The 17539-nt window shown below is 40.9% G+C and overlaps 2 protein-coding genes across 3 annotated transcripts; one reads left to right on the top strand and one right to left on the bottom strand.

Annotated features, from left to right (window-relative positions):
* Positions 1–214: 214 nt before the first annotated feature.
* Positions 215–4085, bottom strand: LOC110528422. Its single transcript, XM_036984448.1, has 9 exons — positions 3693–4085; positions 3501–3545; positions 2718–2765; positions 2477–2530; positions 2331–2387; positions 1474–1530; positions 1286–1333; positions 1060–1113; positions 215–321 (listed from the first exon to the last, which is right to left on the bottom strand). Exons 1-9 carry the CDS (start codon positions 4030–4032, stop codon positions 215–217), a joined length of 810 nt encoding a protein of 269 aa, XP_036840343.1. The 5' UTR covers positions 4033–4085.
* Positions 4086–14478: 10393 nt separating this feature from the next.
* On the top strand, positions 14479–16878 carry LOC110528421 (protein B4). Of its 2 annotated transcripts, none has more exons than XM_036983996.1 (5): positions 14479–14606; positions 14853–15118; positions 15365–15479; positions 16119–16162; positions 16339–16878. In XM_036983996.1, the coding sequence occupies exons 2-5, from the start codon at positions 14906–14908 to the stop codon at positions 16756–16758; spliced, it is 792 nt and encodes a 263-aa protein (XP_036839891.1). In that variant the 5' UTR covers positions 14479–14606; positions 14853–14905; the 3' UTR covers positions 16759–16878. The 2 variants fall into 2 exon arrangements, with proteins under 2 accessions (XP_036839891.1, XP_021466147.2); XM_021610472.2 differs by having other exon boundaries at positions 14538–14753.
* Positions 16879–17539: the final 661 nt, after the last annotated feature.

Genomic DNA, 17539 nt, shown 5'->3' with positions numbered 1-17539 from the left:
ACCATATCAAATATCAAAATATCAAAAACAAGGGGAATACTTACTTACCTCTGAGAATTGTTTTTCTCTGAAAAAAAAAATGACGCTTAATTCATTATATTGAATATAGCCTGATCTATACAATATGACCAAAAGGAGTTGATAGATGACCCATGTCAAATGCACTTACATTAATGTGAGGAAGGTAAATGTGTTAATTATTTGTTATTTAGAATCAGAAGTACTTACTGGTGCTCCTGCAGAGACAGAAAGCAGTCAATCCCACCAGGAACACACCCACTCCAGAAACCACAGCCACTGCTGCCTGCCAAACCTGCCCCGCTGTTTGGGAACAGTAGGAGAGGTTATTACCCAGGGTCAGTACATCAAGACTAGGTTTTAAAGACCACATCATTATTTGTCTGATCCACTTGTTTGTTTTCATATGTATTTTAAAAGAAAGGTAGTCAGCTAGAGAAGGATACATACACAGAATACTTTCTGTGGAGCTTTTTCCTATGCACATGCAAGAGAGAGAGAGCAGTCAAAGACGTGATTTTCCTGGGTTGTATATACATATACAGTTTTTCCACACTGAGGTTGGAATAATACTGTCAAATTGTGAAAAATGTGGATAATGCACTTTTAGTGTAGGAGCTGTTTGAAAAGACTGCCTCAAATTTCAGCTTGTGGGTTTTTGGACTGCCTGGTGACATCACCAGGCGGTGTAGGTTTAATAGTCTAATAAAAAGGAGAGTTTGCCCTCTCCCTGCCAATAAGAGCTCCTCTCAGACCACTCCCAGACAGTCCTAGCAAAATTCTTGCTTGAGAAATTATGCTAAGAAGCTATTTTGGTTTATTTCTGACAATTTTAATATAAAAAAAATCAGTAAGGAACTTAATTGTTACCCAGAAATGATTTGAGATTGAGATTTTTTTTAAACTGCTGCATTGGACCTTAAATGCTTAACACTCAACACAAATCAGTATAGAGTGATGACATGTTCACATCTTCTATAATGTGACAAATTGTTTGAGAAAAGTTAAACCACTAAACAAAAATATAGTGGCCATACTCACCTTCCGTTGGACTCAGTGTGGTGTCAGTAGTCAAAGTTGAACGAACAGTCGAACCTGGCGCAATGCAAAGTCATTGGATCTGATTAAACAAGAATAAAGGTATCTAACTGGGATGATTTAATGAATCAAATCAATCTCTTTTTGTAATGAGGCAAATTTGTGATAGAAAAAACTAGTCTATTTGTTTCAGTTTTATCTACTAACTGGATAAAGATGTCCAACACACCTGATGTAGGAGTCACTGCTGTGCTGGGGGTCAAAGGAGAGGTCAAACCTGGGGAGAAGAGAGAAGTCATATTACACAAGCAGCTATTAATATATCTATTACTCTAGTAAACCAGTTGGAGTTTTATTGAATTAATGTGTACAAAAGTATTGTAATTGCAAACTAAGCTAAACTTAGGACCTACTTACTGGTAGTTGGTCTCACTGTGATGTCAAGGGTCAAAGTAGAAGCAACAGTTGAACATGCTGGGAAGCAATATGATTACACAATAATACATTTATTAATTCTTTATTTTAATAAACAACACAACTCAGTCAGTAGAGAGGAACCGTGGATAGATGGCAGCATTCGCGCAAAACTGAAAGCACATGACCCGATGTCACAGGAAAGCCAAAAAGATCATCAAGGACAACAACCACCTGAGCCATACGTTGTGCTGGGGACAATAAAAGGCCACACTTAAATGTGCAGTTTAGTCACATAGCACAATGCCACAAATGTCTAAGTTTTGAGGGAGCTTGCAGATAATCTAATGTTAATTTCTCTACCTTAAGCCGACTCCAATGTCATTTTAGAGAATGTGACAGTACGTCCAACCGCAGGTTTGCTGATGTCAATGTTGTGAACAGAGTGCCCCATGGTGGCGGTTGGGTTATGGTATTTTTTAAGGCATCTGTGACCAACAGACACATATCTTTATTCCCAGTCATGTGAAATCCATAGATTAGGGCCTAATGAATGTATTTTTTTAAATTGACTGATGTCCTTACATGAACTGTAATGGTTGCATATTGCACTTATTTTTTTGCTGAGTATAAAATCGGAAAGGAGGACTATTATTTGCACGCCCCCTCCAGAAGCCACAGCTACTGCTGCCTGCCACAGTTACTCAGCTGTTTGGTGACATTGGGAGAGGTTATTAGCTTGTATTCCCAGGGTCAATACTACATCTCATGATGTGATCTCAGAAAATGTGGCATTACATGAATCGATTGTCTCATTTGTGTGAGAAAAAACAGTTAGGTACCTAGAGAAGGATGCATACCTGTAACGCTTTCTTGACTGTTTGAAAAAACCTCACTTTCTGTGTAGCTTTGACCTCCTGTGCACAATCCAGAGAGAGACAGCTTACTAACAGTTAACACACAACACAACTTAGAATACTTTGCAAAATCTAGCGGCCATACTTACCTTCAGTTGAAATATTTGCGGTGTCCGTGGTCAAAGTAGAAAGAACAGTCCAACCTGGTGCACAGAAAAGTAATTGGATCTAGTTATACAAGAATAAAGGTTTCTAAATGGGATCTCAATGATTAGTTGATTAATTTAATTATCTGTGTAGTGTTATGGCAAATAAACATAACGTGCACCCAGGGGGGGCCCCAGGACTGAGTTTGGGAAACCATGATCTAGATAAAGATGTCCAACACACCTGACGTAGGATTCACTGCTGTGCTGGGGGTCAAAGGAGAGGTCAATCCTTGTGAGAAGAGAGAACTCATATTATACAAGAGCAAATGTACATGTGTTAATGTCTAAGGTTATCCATTACGCAGAAAGAGATAATTACACTATACATTCCCTACAAATCAGATGTAAAAGTAAAAAAAATCTGAAATAAAATGACAAGCATCTATGAATAGGTCTATTACTGCAAAGCCAGTCCGAGCATTAGTAAATAAATCTGAGAAAAATATTTGAATTGCAAACAAAGTCAAACGTTTTGGAGGGTCAAAGTAGAACCATCAGTCAAACCTGCTGGGAAGCAATAACAGTTGATTCTGTATCTGATTACCAAAGAATAAAGGTATTAACAACACAACTCAGTCAGTAGAAAGATGGCATGTTATTGTTAAAACCTACATCCTTGAATGAATGTATAATTGGAAACTATTTGAAAAGGTAGTCTGTTGTAGGACTCACTGTTCTGCTCAGAAGCAAAGTAGAGCCAGGATCTTTTTTAATGCTGAAATGTGTTTTGCTACAAAATAACATCAGCTATTATACTGTGTCTTGCTACTGAAACCCACTCTGCTATAAAATAACATCAGCTATTATACTGTATCTTGCTACTGAAACCCACTCTGCTATAAAATAACATCAGCTATTAATTATACTGTATCTTGCTACTGAAACCCACTCTGCTATAAAATAACAGCAGCGCCTCAAACATTTTTTGTTGTTCAAATAAACAAAACAATATTTTTAGGCCTACCTGCAGTAATAGTTGTTGGATCACTAATGTGAACTTCCACCAGATCTAAGAGTATTTGGGATTTACAGTAAATACGTTTTTTAGTTTGTGGGTCAGAATTAATACATTAATACTAAGAAGATTGTAAAATCAAAGGGAAGTCAGATCATGAAGACCTGCAGCACTGATAGATTTGTATAAATCATGACTCACCTGTAAAGCTGTACCCATCACTACGTGGAGAGAGAGAGTTTGGTCCTGAGCTCACTCTGTAGTCACAGCTCACCTCCTTACTCCTCACTGACTGTAGATGTCTGATCAGATCGTCTTCGGTCACAGAGAATGTACAGTACCATCGTTTGGCTTTTCGGGTTTTCTTTTTCCATATCCGCGTTTTCAAGAATGGCTTATTCTTCTCTCCAATATACAGGTTACAGGTGGTGTCGTTACCAGCAAGTCCAGGAATCAAACAGGTGATGATGAAATCCTCCTCATTATGACTGGTACTAATCACTGGTTTCTGAACTGTGAAGTAGAACACACTGCTATGCATATCATTCTGTTGATTATTTTATAAGTTCCATTTTCACAACAAAACGTAAAATGCAGATTTTCATAAAACATTATGGATCTATGGTTTCTATAAAAATCAGAAAAAATATATAAAAATCGTTCCTTTATTTTTATACCTCAGAAAAAGTTATTTTTTAAAAGCTTAAATTTACATTAGCTCAACATTAAATTACTTCACCAAAAAGTGTGATTAGAGGAGCTTGCTATGGTGAGTGCAAGCTATAGTTGTTTACATGTGCGATGGTCAGACAAGTGTAGGGCACGAGATGTGGCTGAAATTTTGCAGGTCGGGAGAGAACAGGAGAGGGTGGCTTGAAGCGCTGGGCGTCTTGACATGCATTATCTGAATTAGGTCAACAGAATTATACCTACCGAGGAGCGGCTTCTATTGAGGAACTGAATGTCTTTGAACTTCTGAGTTGACTTAATGTTAGACCAGAGCTAGCTAGCTAACAAGCATGTGTGTGCAGAGCGGCACCATAATTAAAAACACATCTAACCTTTTTGTAGTTAATAAATCCGATGTGAACCGTGATAACTATAGTATCCTTAATTAGCATTGAAAAAGTTAGGGCTTTTTTATTTTTTACATGTTTTATTTCACCTTTATTTAACCAGGTAAGCAAGTTCTCATTTCCAATAAGCGCCTTGTTGCGTTTTTTTGCGTGACTGAAAAAAATGCCTGGAACGTAAAATAATTATGTTATTAACCGGTTCCATTGCTTTCAGAGTAACATTTCTGTTCCGGAACAGTAAAGATCAGTTTCATTCCCAGTTCTGATTCTGTTCCTCAAAAAAATGTTGTTCTTTCCCGGTTTTCTGTTCTGTTCACTGAACCAGTTCTAACCCCTGATACATACCCAATAATGTGTTGTGGCTGAAATGTCAAATTTGTATTCAATCTTAGTCACATTGAAGCTACAGAGTATTCTTATGGTTGACTTCCACATCATCCTCGCGGCCTGAGCCTCTTTGTAAGGCTGAGCCAGTCTCCAGTGTACAGGTTACAGCTGCTACCATCACAGACTCAGGAAGTACACAGATGACGGTGATGTCATGTCAATGACACCAATCTCTGGTTTCTTTAGTTCACTTGAGAGGAGAAAGCAGCAATATTCTGTCTATACAGTAGCATAAAAATAATAATACACACCTCTTTATAAATGACTGAAATAATGAGAAATGTATTGTTTTATGGTGCCAGCTGAAGATGTTTAAAAAAGTAATTCTGGTTACAATTAGCCAATCAGATCAGTGTATTCATTTAAATAATAATCTCGTACCCAGACTCGTAAAAGAGACAGGTTCAATGTATGACGATGAAAAGTGTGTCTCTTCTGGGATCTCTTCAGCAGGTGAACTTTGACCTGCCTACTATAAACCACCTGCTTACCTTGAAAAGTGACTGAGACAATATCACTGAGAGGAGATGGGTTAGACCTCCCTGCAGCATAGTAAATACAGATCACTTTGAGCTCAGTGGGCAGATCATGACCTGCCCCATATTTATACAATAATTGCACAATCCAGGTTAAAAAAGCTGTTATAGACTTACCCAGAGAGACTCACAGCTGTAATCGCTGCCGAAGGTGATTCTAACATGTATTGTTGACTCATGAGGTTGAATACTTATCTAATCAAGTTAGTGTTTTAAATTTCATTAATTGTTTACAAATATTTACATTTTTATTCCACTTTAACATTAGAGTATTTTGTGTAGATTGTTGCCAAAAAATGCCAATTAAATCCATTTTAATCCCACTTTATAAAACAACTAAATGTGGAATTGGTTAAGGAGAGGGAATACTTTCTAAAAGCACTGTTAGTGCTATAAAGTCCTATTCAAAATCAAATCAAATCAGAAAAAATAACTATTAAGTCACTGTTATCTGTTAGTAACAGAGTTTCTAAAATATGTATTTGAGGTTAACACGGTAATTAGAGAGACAAAGTTGCATTTGATTTACATTGGAAAAAGATAATTTTGATTGATGGTACTGTGTAATATTATTTAGTAAAAATAGTTAACTAAATTGGAAAAACTGAAAATAATAGCAGTTTAAATCATAATAATGATACTGACCTTGGGCTTTGATGTATTGAAAGGTATCTAGAAATAATAAAATTAGTCATTATCATGCACATTTTGCCATTCTAAAAAATGAGAAGACATGAGACTGGCACAAGTCGGTAAAGTTGAATAGCCTGAAATAAACATGTAAAACTCATTCCATGGAGGGCAGAGTGTCTGCAGGGTTTTTGCTCCAACGTTGTACTTGATTGATGAATTAAGGTCACTAATTAGTAGGAACACCTGGTTGACTAGGTCTTATTTGAAAGGAAAAAACAAAAGACCAGTAGACACTCGGCCCTCTGTGGAATGAGTTTGACACCCCTGCTGTAAATGCATTCATGGCTATGTTATCAAGCAGTGGTTATTCTTATCTGAACGAAACGTAAAATACTGATCTAGAAAAATAAATCAGTAGGATAATCAATGAAATAAGACACACTTATTATAGCCATGAAATTCAGAAATAAAATAAAGTAAAATAAAGTAAAAGATGAAAAGAGAGAAACCTGTAGCAAAAACAGATCATGTCATTTGGATCAAAGGAATTACTCACATAGAAGGACGATGACCAAAAACAGACGACCAGCTGCCATATCAGGGATGAACATTGTAATTATACAGAGTGTTTCAGACTGTAAGTGTGATTTCACAAGGTAGGGTGTATGTGACTGAGACAGTGGGAGTGTTTGAATGGAGAAGTAGATGTGGAGCATGTGCACAGAAAAACCACAGAGAGCAAAAACCAGGCTCATACAGCAAGTGTGGGCAAATGTTGCGGAGGACAGGGCATCTGAACAATCAGAATAATGTCTCAGTCATATACACTGTGAACAAAACATTAAGAACACCTGCTCTTTCCATGACATAGACTGACCAGGTGAATGCTATGATCCCTTATTGATGTCACTTGTTAAATACAGTCCAATTCAATCAGTGTAGATGAAAGGGAGGGAAAATGTTTTTTTTAGGACAATTGAGACAAGGATTGTGTATGTGTGCAAATCCCAGGGTGAATGGGCAAGACAAAATATTTAAGTGCCTTTGAACAGGATATGGCTCACATCAACATCATCACCCAGGAAACCCTAGACCCACTACAATTCACATACCGCCCCAACAGATCCACAGATGACGCAATCTCAATCACACTCCACACTGCCCTTTCCCACTTGGACAAAAGGAACACCTTGTGAATGAGAATGCTGTTCATTGACTACAGCTCAGCGTTCAACACCATAGTTCCCACAAAGCTCATCACTAAGCTAACAACCCTGGGACAAAACACCTCCCTCTGCAACTGAATCCTGGACTTCCTGATGGGCTGCCCCTAGGTGGTAAGGGTAGGCAACAACACATCTGCCAACAACACATCTGCCAACACATCTGCCACGCTGATCCTCAATAGTGGGGCCCCTATAAGGGGTGTGTGCTTAAACGTTTCCTGTACACCCTGTTCACCCATGACTGCTTGGCCAAGCACGACCAACATCATTAAGTTTGCTGACGAAACAACAACCTGATCACCGACAGCGATGAGACAGCCTTGCGGGAAGGAGGTCAGAGACCTGGAGGTGTGGTACCAGGACAACAACCTCTCCCTCAATGTGAGCAAGACAAAGGAGCTGATCGTGGATGACAGGAAAAGGACAGGCCCCCATTAACCTCGACAGGGCAGTAGTGGAGCAGGTCGAGAGTTTCAAGTTCGTTGGTGTCACCAACAAACTATCATGGTCTAAATTCACCAAGACAGTCGTGAAGAGGGCAAAACAACACATTTTCCCCCTCAGGAGACTGACAAGATTTAGCATGGGTCCCCAGGCCCTCTAAAAGTTCTACAGATGCACCATTGAGAGCACTGACTGGTTGCAGCACCGCCTGGTATGGCAACAGCTCGGCATCCGACCGTAAGACGCTACAGAGGATAGTGCGTATGGCCCAGTACATCACTGGGGCCAAGCTTCCTGCCATCCAGGACCAATATACTTGGCGGTGTCAGAGGAAGGCCCAAAAAATTGTTAGAGACTCCAGTCACCCAAGTCATAGACTGTTCTCTTTGCTACAGCACAGCAAGCGGTACCAGAGTGCCAAGTCCAAAAGGCTCCTTAACAGATATACCCCCCCCCCCCCCCCCCCCCCAAAAAAAAACAGTCTGTAAAGTGTAACGCCTTGATCACACCGACAGCGTCTTTGCATCAATGCTGCATAACATTTTGTGCAGCAATGCAACTATACTGAATGCATGTACCTACACAGGTGTTGCAGACGGTCGCATGCGGTTGTTGGACACATTGAGGGAATAATCATTTTTGCAGTATCCTCAAAACAGTGCCTTTTTGACACAACTGCTGACAGCTACAGGGACATAAACACAAAAAAATTCTGCTTGGAGACAAGTATCCACGATAGTAGGATTGCCAGGTCAGTATAGTAGTAGGCTTGTTCTCCAGTACCACATTTTGTTACAGCCTTATTCTAAAGGTGATTAAATTGTTTTTTCCCCCTCATCAATCTACACACAATACCCCATAATGATAAAGCAAAACATTTAAAAAAAACAGAACTATGACATTTACATATAGTTGAAGTTTGCATACTCCTTAGCCAAATACATTTAAATTCAGTTTTTCACAATTCTTGACATTTAATCAGAGTAAAAATTCCCTGTCTTATGTCAGTTAGGATCACCACTTTATTTTAAGAATGTGAAATGTCAGAATAATAGCAGAGAGAATGATTTCAGCTTTCATTTCTTTCATCACATTCCCAGTGGGTCAGAAGTTTACATACACTCGATTAGTATTTGGTAGCATTGCCTTTAAATTGTTTGACTTGGGTCAAACGTTTTGGGTAGCCTTCCACAAACTTCCCACAATAGGTTGGGTGAATTTTGGCCCATTCCTCCTGACAGAGCTGGTGTAACCAGGGACGGCAGTGTAGCCTAGTGGTTAGAGCGGTGGACTCTGACAAGGTACAAATCTGTCGTTCTGCCCATGTTCCTAGGCTGTCATTGAAAATAAGAATTTGTTCTTAACTGACTTGCCTAGTTTTAAAAAAGTGAGTCAGGTTTGTAGGCCTCTTTGCTCGCACACACTTTATCAATTCTGCCCACACATTTTCAATATGATTGAGGTCAGGGCTTTGTGATAGCCACTTCAATACCTTGACTTTGTTGTCTTTAAGCCATTGTGCCACAACTTTGGAAGTATGCTTGGGGTCATTGTGCATTTGGAAGACTGATGTCTTGAGATGTTGCTTCAATGTATCCACAAAATGTTCCTCCCTCATGATGCCATCTATTTTGTGAAGTGCACCAGTCCCTCCAGCAGTAAAGCACCCCCACAACATGATGCTGCCACCCCCGTTCTTCACGGTTGGGATGGGGTTCTTCGGCTTGCAAGCCTCCCCCTTTTTCCTCCAAACATAACAATGGTCATTATGGCCAACAGTTCTATTTTTGTTTCATCAGACCAGAGGACATTTCTCCAAAAAGTACAATCTTTGTCCCCATGTGCAGTTGAAAACCAAAGACTGGCTTTTTTATGGCGGTTTTGGAGCAGTGGCTTCTTCCTTGCTGAGCGGCCTTTCAGGTTATGTCGATATAGGACTCGTTTTACTGTGGATATACAGTGCCTTGCGAAAGTATTCGGCCCCCTTGAACTTTGCGACCTTTTGCCACATTTCAGGCTTCAAATATAAAGAGATAAAACTGTATTTTTTTGTGAAGAATCAACAACAAGTGGGACACAATCATGAAGTGGAACGACATTTATTGGATATTTCAAACTTTTTTAACAAATCAAAAACTGAAAAATTGGGCGTGCAAAATTATTCAGCCCCTTTACTTTCAGTGCAGCAAACTCTCTCCAGAAGTTCAGTGAGGATCTCTGAATGATCCAATGTTGACCTAAATGACTAATGATGATAAATACAATCCACCTGTGTGTAATCAAGTCTCTGTATAAATGCACCTGCACTGTGATAGTCTCAGAGGTCCGTTAAAAGCGCAGAGAGCATCATGAAGAACAAGGAACACACCAGGCAGGTCCGAGATACTGTTGTGAAGAAGTTTAAAGCCGGATTTGGATACAAAAAGATTTCCCAAGCTTTAAACATCCCAAGGAGCACTGTGCAAGCGATAATATTGAAATGGAAGGAGTATCAGACCACTGCAAATCTACCAAGACCTGGCCGTCCCTCTAAACTTTCAGCTCATACAAGGAGAAGACTGATCAGAGATGCAGCCAAGAGGCCCATGATCACTCTGGATGAACTGCAGAGATCTACAGCTGAGGTGGGAGACTCTGTCCATAGGACAACAATCAGTCGTATATTGCACAAATCTGGCCTTTATGGAAGAGTGGCAAGAAGAAAGATATTTCTTAAAGATATCCATAAAAAGTGTTGTTTAAAGTTTGCCACAAGCCACCTGGGAGACACACCAAACATGTGGAAGAAGGTGCTCTGGTCAGATGAAACCAAAATTGAACTTTTTGGCAACAATGCAAAACGTTATGTTTGGCGTAAAAGCAACACAGCTGAACACACCATCCCCACTGTCAAACATGGTGGTGGCAGCATCATGGTTTGGGCCTGCTTTTCTTCAGCAGGGACAGGGAATATGGTTAAAATTAATGGGAAGATGGATGGAGCCAAATACAGGACTATTCTGGAAGAAAACCTGATGGAGTCTCCAAAAGACCTGAGACTGGGACGGAGATTTGTCTTCCAACAAGACAATGATCCAAAACATAAAGCAAAATCTACAATGGAATGGTTCACAACTAAACATATCCAGGTGTTAGAATGGCCAAGTCAAAGTCCAGACCTGAATCCAATCGAGAATCTGTGGAAAGAACTGAAAACTGCTGTTCACAAATGTTCTCCATCCAACCTCACTGAGCTCGAGCTGTTTTGCAAGGAGGAATGGGAAAAAATGTCAGTCTCTCGATGTGCAAAACTGATAGACATACCCCAAGCGACTTACAGCTGTAATCGCAGCAAAAGGTGGCGCTACAAACTATTAACTTAAGGGGGCTGAATAATTTTGCACGCCCAATTTTTCAGTTTTTGACTTGTTAAAAAAGTTTGAAATATCCAATAAATGTCGTTCCACTTCATGATTGTGTCCCACTTGTTGTTGATTCTTCACAAAAAAGTACAGTTTTATATCTTTATGTTTGAAGTCTGAAATGTGGCAAAAGGTCGCAAAGTTCAAGGGGGCCGAATACTTTCGCAAGGCACTGTACATGTAGGTCTATAACAGTTTGGGTAACAAGGATCTCAGCAGTGATGTCCCTCCAGTCTTCCTCCTTGGGGACAGGCATGGAAGCCAAAACAGTTCTACCTGGAACCAAAAAGGGTTATCTTACGGGAACAGCCGAAGAACCCTTTTGGAACCCTTTTTTCTAAGAGTGTACATGATTCCAATAAGAATGCAATGAATGACTAACTGTCTTGAACAAGTGGTCCTGGAGAAGACTAGCCTACCTTCATCAGGGCAGAAGGCACCCCAACATTCTTTTCATTGGGTAACATTTAATCATTAAAAATGGATTTTAAACAAACTTTGGGAAAAGTAATAGACCGAATGAACATTCTGTAAAAGTACATCTGATATCACATAGGGGCTATTAACTAGAGAGCCCTTTAGCTAGCATAAAATACAGTGCATTCGGAAACTATTCAGACCCCTTTACTTTTTCCACGTTTTACGTTACAGCCCTATTCTAAAATTGAGTAAATCTTTTTTTCCGTCATCAATCTACACACAATACCCTATAATGACAAAGCAAAAACAGATTTTTAGAAATGTTTGCACATTAATAAAATAAACCTTATTTACGTAAGTATTTTGAGCCTTGCTATGAGACTCGAAAATGAGCTCAGGGGCATCCTGTTTCCATTGATCATCCTTGAGATGTTTCTACAACTTGATTGGAGTCCACCTGTGGCAAATTCAATTGATTGGACATGATTTGGAAAGGCACACGTCTGTCTATATAAGGCCCCACAGTTGACAGTACATGTCAGAGAAAAAACCAAGCCATAAGGTCGAAGGAATTGTCCGTAGAGCTCCGGGACAGGATTGCGTAAAGGCACAGATCTGGGGAAGGGTCCAAGAACACAGTGGCCTCCATCATTCTTAAATGGAAGACGTTTGGAACCACTAAGACTCTTCCTACAACTGTCTACTTGGCCAAACTGAGCAATCAAGTGAGAATGGACTTGGGCAGGGAGGTGACCAAGAACCCGATGGTCGCTCTGACAGAGCTCGAGAGTTCATCTGTGGAAATGGGAGAACCATCCAGAAGAACAACCATCTCCGCAGCACTCCACCAATCAGGCCTTTATGGTAGAGTGGTCAGACGGAAGCCACTCCTCAGGAAAAGGCACATGACAGCCCGCTTGGAGTTTGCCAAAAGGCATCTAAAGGACTCTCAGACCATGACAAACAAGATTCTCTGAACCAAGATTGAACTCTTTGGCCTGAATGCCAAGCGTCACGTCTGGAGGAAACCTGGCATCATCCCTATGGTGAAGCATGGTGGTGACAGCATCATGCTATGGGGATGGTTTTTAGCGGCGGGGTCTGGGAGACTAGTCAGGATTGATGGAAAGATGAACGGGGCAAAGTACAGAGAGATCCTTGATGAAAACCTGCTCCAGAGCGCTCAGGACCTCAGACTGGGGCGACGGTTCACCTTTCAACAGGACAATGACCCTAAACACACAGCCAAGACAACACAGAAGTGGTTTCGGGACAAGTCTCTGAATGTCCTTGAGTGGCCCAGCCAGAGCCCGGACTTGATCCCAATCGAACATCTCTGGAGAGATCTAAAATTAGCTGAGCAATGACGCTCCCCATCCAACCTGACAGAGCTTCAGAGGATTTTTAGAGAAAAATGGGAGAAACTCCCAATATACAGGTGTGCCAAGCTTGTAGCGTCATACCCAAGAAAACTCGATGCTGTAATCGCTGCCAAAGGTGCTTCAACAAAGTACTGAGTAAAGGATCTGAATACTTATGTAAATGTGATATTGCCATTTTTTATTTTGTACGAATTTGCCAAAAATTCTAAACCTGTTTTTGTCTTTAATACATTTTAAAATAAGGCTGTAAGGTAACAAAATGTGAAGGGGTCTGAATACTTTCCGAATGCACCGTATATCTAATATCAATCAATTACGGTATCAAAGGCTTTAAAAGTAATTTGAATTTTCCTTACTCTAGACAAATTGGCAGGTGTTCAATTGGGCTGATGGACTCCCGGTAGTTGGTATCCATCCAGGCGATCCTGTCTCCAACCATCTGGAGCAGGTGATCGAACTGGCTTCGGTCCAGACAAAAGTAGCTTTGGAATTCCTTTGCAAACAGTCAAAGCTCTTGAATGAGACGGTGGAACTCCCCTGACTGCTTTTGGGACTTCAAGCATCCCTGGACCCACACAGACCAGTGCTTTCGGGGGGGCTGGTCCCAGTCCAACAGCACAATCAAGACCAGCTTGCACAACATTGGTCTCATTGTTGAAAGAGCCTACTCTCTACTATCTTGACTATTTATTATTGTAATTTCCTCCAACTATGCATTTTTAAGGTAAATTATATTATAGGCTGTCACAAATGTGTAGATATCATCGAATAAATAATGTTTTTTACTTTGTAAATCATTTTTAGAAAAAATTCTAGAGTCACACTTTTAAAAAATGATGTAATCCCATAATATTTTTTACTAGATATGTGTGAAGTTCAACATTCACAGTTTGCTACTTTCCGTCAAGTCTAGGCATACAATTTGATGCATTCGTTCGATGCATATGTTTGATAAATCCAACATATGGACCACACAGAATGCATTGCAACTGCCGCTGCAAGGCAAACGCAACGTTCCATTGGAAATTAATGTACTTCTGGTGTAACCAAAACGCAATGACTCAGTCCGTGTGATCTAGGTGTAACGTCTTCATCACACCTATCGTGTTACTATGCAAAATGGTATGCAACATCCTCTGGATACGTGTGCAACAAAAGTTCAACATTCACCTTCTGCTACCATTTCCTTCAAGCCGTCTAAGCATACAGTTCGATAAATCCAACATATTACACAGAACACACTGCAACTGCCTCCGCAACACAATGCTGCAAGGCAAATGCAGTGTTCCATTGGAAATTAATGTACTTCTGGTGTACCAAAATGCAATAACAGTCAGTATGATCGAAGCATAAATGTTTTCATATTTTATTTATGTTTGTTGAATCGTGTTTAATATGCCAGAACAGTAAATGTAAGCAGCTGATCAGAGCAATAAAGGAAAGGATGCAAAGAAGGAACAGAGGCGAGGAAAGGAATCGACTTCACACTAGTGGGATGTGTCCTGAGTGGAAGCCTACCTAATAACTGTGAGCACCTGTTTGATGAACCACGTGGTTTGCGGCTGAGTTGTTTGGAGTGCATAAAATTGGAATCCAATCCCGTTTTAAAGGTGAGAAAATAGGCGTTCTGTTTTTAAGTTAATTTAAGATTTATCGTTAGAAAATGGCACCTAAAAAAACGGTAGCCCCCGAAGAAGGAATCGCATCTTCTGAATCACCCAATAAAGATGAGAAAGTGTCGGGAAAAGCTAAATCCGGTTTGTAACCCATGTGTTGTTTTGGCCAATAAAGGTATCTTAATATTACTGATATTTTGTTAGTTTACGGTTATAAATAGTTATTTTTCATTTTGTTAGAGTCCAGCAAAGCACCTGATGTGGCAAGGAAAACCCACCTTCATCCACCAACGATGATAATGGTCAAAGAAGCGCTGAAGGAATTGGACTCTCGAAAGGGTGTTTCCTCGCAGGCCATTCGTAGTTACATAACAGAGAAATATCCATCTTTGGACCAGGTGAGGTTGAAGTACATGATGCGCAAGGCCCTGAACAAAGGAATTGAGAGCGGGGTATTAGCGAGGCCACCTAACTCCACTGCAAGCGGCGCACAGGGGAGGTTTCGGGTAAGTGACCCAAACCTATATATAACTTTTTTTTGTTAGGATAATTAACTAGGACTACAGATGTCAACCAATTAAGTACTTTCCTGTGTTGTAGCGTACCTGCCAAATGTGCCTACTGGATTTGGTACCACCTTTTGAATGCACATTTGAGCATCAGTGTTTATTATACAAGTTGTTACATCAAAACATTGCGTTGAATATGGGTTTGCTGTTTCTAAAATGTAGTGCGTCACCCTCCCTTTCCAGCTTGCAGTCAGGGGTAAATTGAAGGAGCCCAAGCTTAAGGCCACTGAGAACACTGATCCCAATGTGGCGAAGGCCTCCAAGGCTGGAGCCAAGAAGACCAAGGAGAAGGAAGCAGGTAAACTGAATCTATTGTGATCATCAGTCCTTAGGGTTACGTCTAAACCCATCTGCCCAATTGGTTGGGATAATTGTTGCTTATTGAGCAACACATTGCAATGGAGGGCTGGGAGTTGCCAGGGACCTTGTGAGGAGTTATCACGATACTTAAGCGCTGATGTTCCAAACCCAGATAACGAGCCGACGTATGAAATTGCATGGGGAATGTGTAGTTTGGAGCACGTTTGCACATTGGGAAGATGTCGGTGAGACATCAGAATAGAATGTTTGTCTAACTGATGTATAAACAATGTAGAGTTAATAATTTAGGCATTCTAAATGAATCTGCAGGACTTTGGGCAGATGTATTTGTGCTATCTGGGAGCATATTGCTCACAAATGTCTGCTGTAGAGCATGAGAAATTAGTTTTAATCAGCCATGGAAATGTGCTGAAACCTATTGGTTCACTAATTAAACAATGGCGCACAAGCTATAGGATTTTTTTTTTTACCAATTGCTACTTCAAGTCTAGGTATTGGTATAATATCGCAGTAACTTTTCTTTGTCAGAACAATGCTCATTCATGATTTGTATTCGTATCTCACTTCTCCTTTTTGTGGTGTCCATGATTGCATGTCGCTCCATTTACATCACTAGTTTCTGAGAGACGGACTACAGCCAAAAAGGAGAAGACTTCAGAGGCAAGTTTTTCTTTTTTTCTGACTATTGACATAGTTCACGTGGTTTTGGTGGGTAAGCAGTTTATGTACCTTGGTCATAATGGGTACTGTTCCGTTTGGGCTTTATCATGGCAAAATGTTAGCTCTAATCAATGGGTGATTGTATGGCAAATCTGACAGTCAATTTCATGTTCAAGGATGCAAAACCCAAGAAGGCTCCTGGTGGCTCCAAGGTGGCCCCTACGAAGAAGCCCAAGGCGACGAGGCCTGCAGTGGAAGGAGGGGCTGAGGTGGCTGCTGAGGACCAGCCCAAAGCACTGAAGACTACCAAAGCAGCCAAGAAGGGCGAGGGGGCAGCCAAGAAGGGCGAGGGGGCAGCCAAGAAGGGCGAGGGGGCAGCCAAGAAGGGCGAGGGGGCAGCCAAGAAGGGCGAGGGGGCAGCCAAGAAGGGCGAGGGGGCAGCCAAGAAGGGCGAGGGGGCAGCCAAGAAGGGCGAGGGGGCAGCCAAGAAGGGCGAGGGGGCAGCCAAGAAGGGCGAGGGGGCAGCCAAGAAGGGCGAGGGGGCTCCTGCTGCTAGAACCACAGGGAAACGAGGCAAGAAAGGAGCAGCTGAGTGATCTCCTGTCATCCAAATGTGGGTTTTAAAGATTCACTGTTTTTGAATAAAGCTTCTTTTTTGACGTTGTTGCGGTATCCTTTAGTGTAGAACTGCATACTAAACTCAGCGGCAACAAAAATGTCCTCTCACTGTCAAGTGTTTGTTTTCAGGAAACTTAACATGTGGTCTGCTGCTGCGAGGACGATCAGCTGTCCGACCTGTAGCTCTGTCTTAAGCGTCTCACAGTACAGACATTGCAATTTATTGCCCTGGCCACATCTGCAGTTCTCAATCCTCCTTGCAGCATGCCTAAGGCACATTCATGCAAATGAGCAGGGACCCTGGGCATCTTTTTCAGTCTGTCGAAAGGCCTCTTTTTTTAGTGTCAAGTTTTCATAATTGTGACCTTAATTGCCTACCGTCTGTAAGCTGTTAGTGTCTTAATGACCATTCCACGTTAATGGGAAAGTGTTTAAACCCTTTACAATGATCTGTGAAGGTATTTTGATTTTTACGAATTATCTTTGAAAGACAGGGTACTGAAAAAGGAACGTTTCTTTTTTGGCTGAGTTTTAGTCTCCCCTGGGAAATTCAAATCCACCAACGATTGTTGTACTTGATAAGTTTGAGTCCATCTTTAAATGCTTGTGGCAGTTAACTCTTGGGGGCTGGAGAAATTAACCACTCAAATTGACAGCCTGATTTCAAATGAATTATGTTGAGGCTGTAGTTCTACATTTCCAAAAATTGGAGTAAAACAAGCGTTCGGGTAGGCATTGTAAATTGTCTTAACTGAGTTA

Source organism: Oncorhynchus mykiss, chromosome 7 (assembly GCF_013265735.2).
Source record: "Oncorhynchus mykiss isolate Arlee chromosome 7, USDA_OmykA_1.1, whole genome shotgun sequence".
NCBI classification, from domain to species: domain Eukaryota; kingdom Metazoa; phylum Chordata; class Actinopteri; order Salmoniformes; family Salmonidae; genus Oncorhynchus; species Oncorhynchus mykiss.
This window is presented reverse-complemented; position numbering and strand designations above follow the sequence as displayed.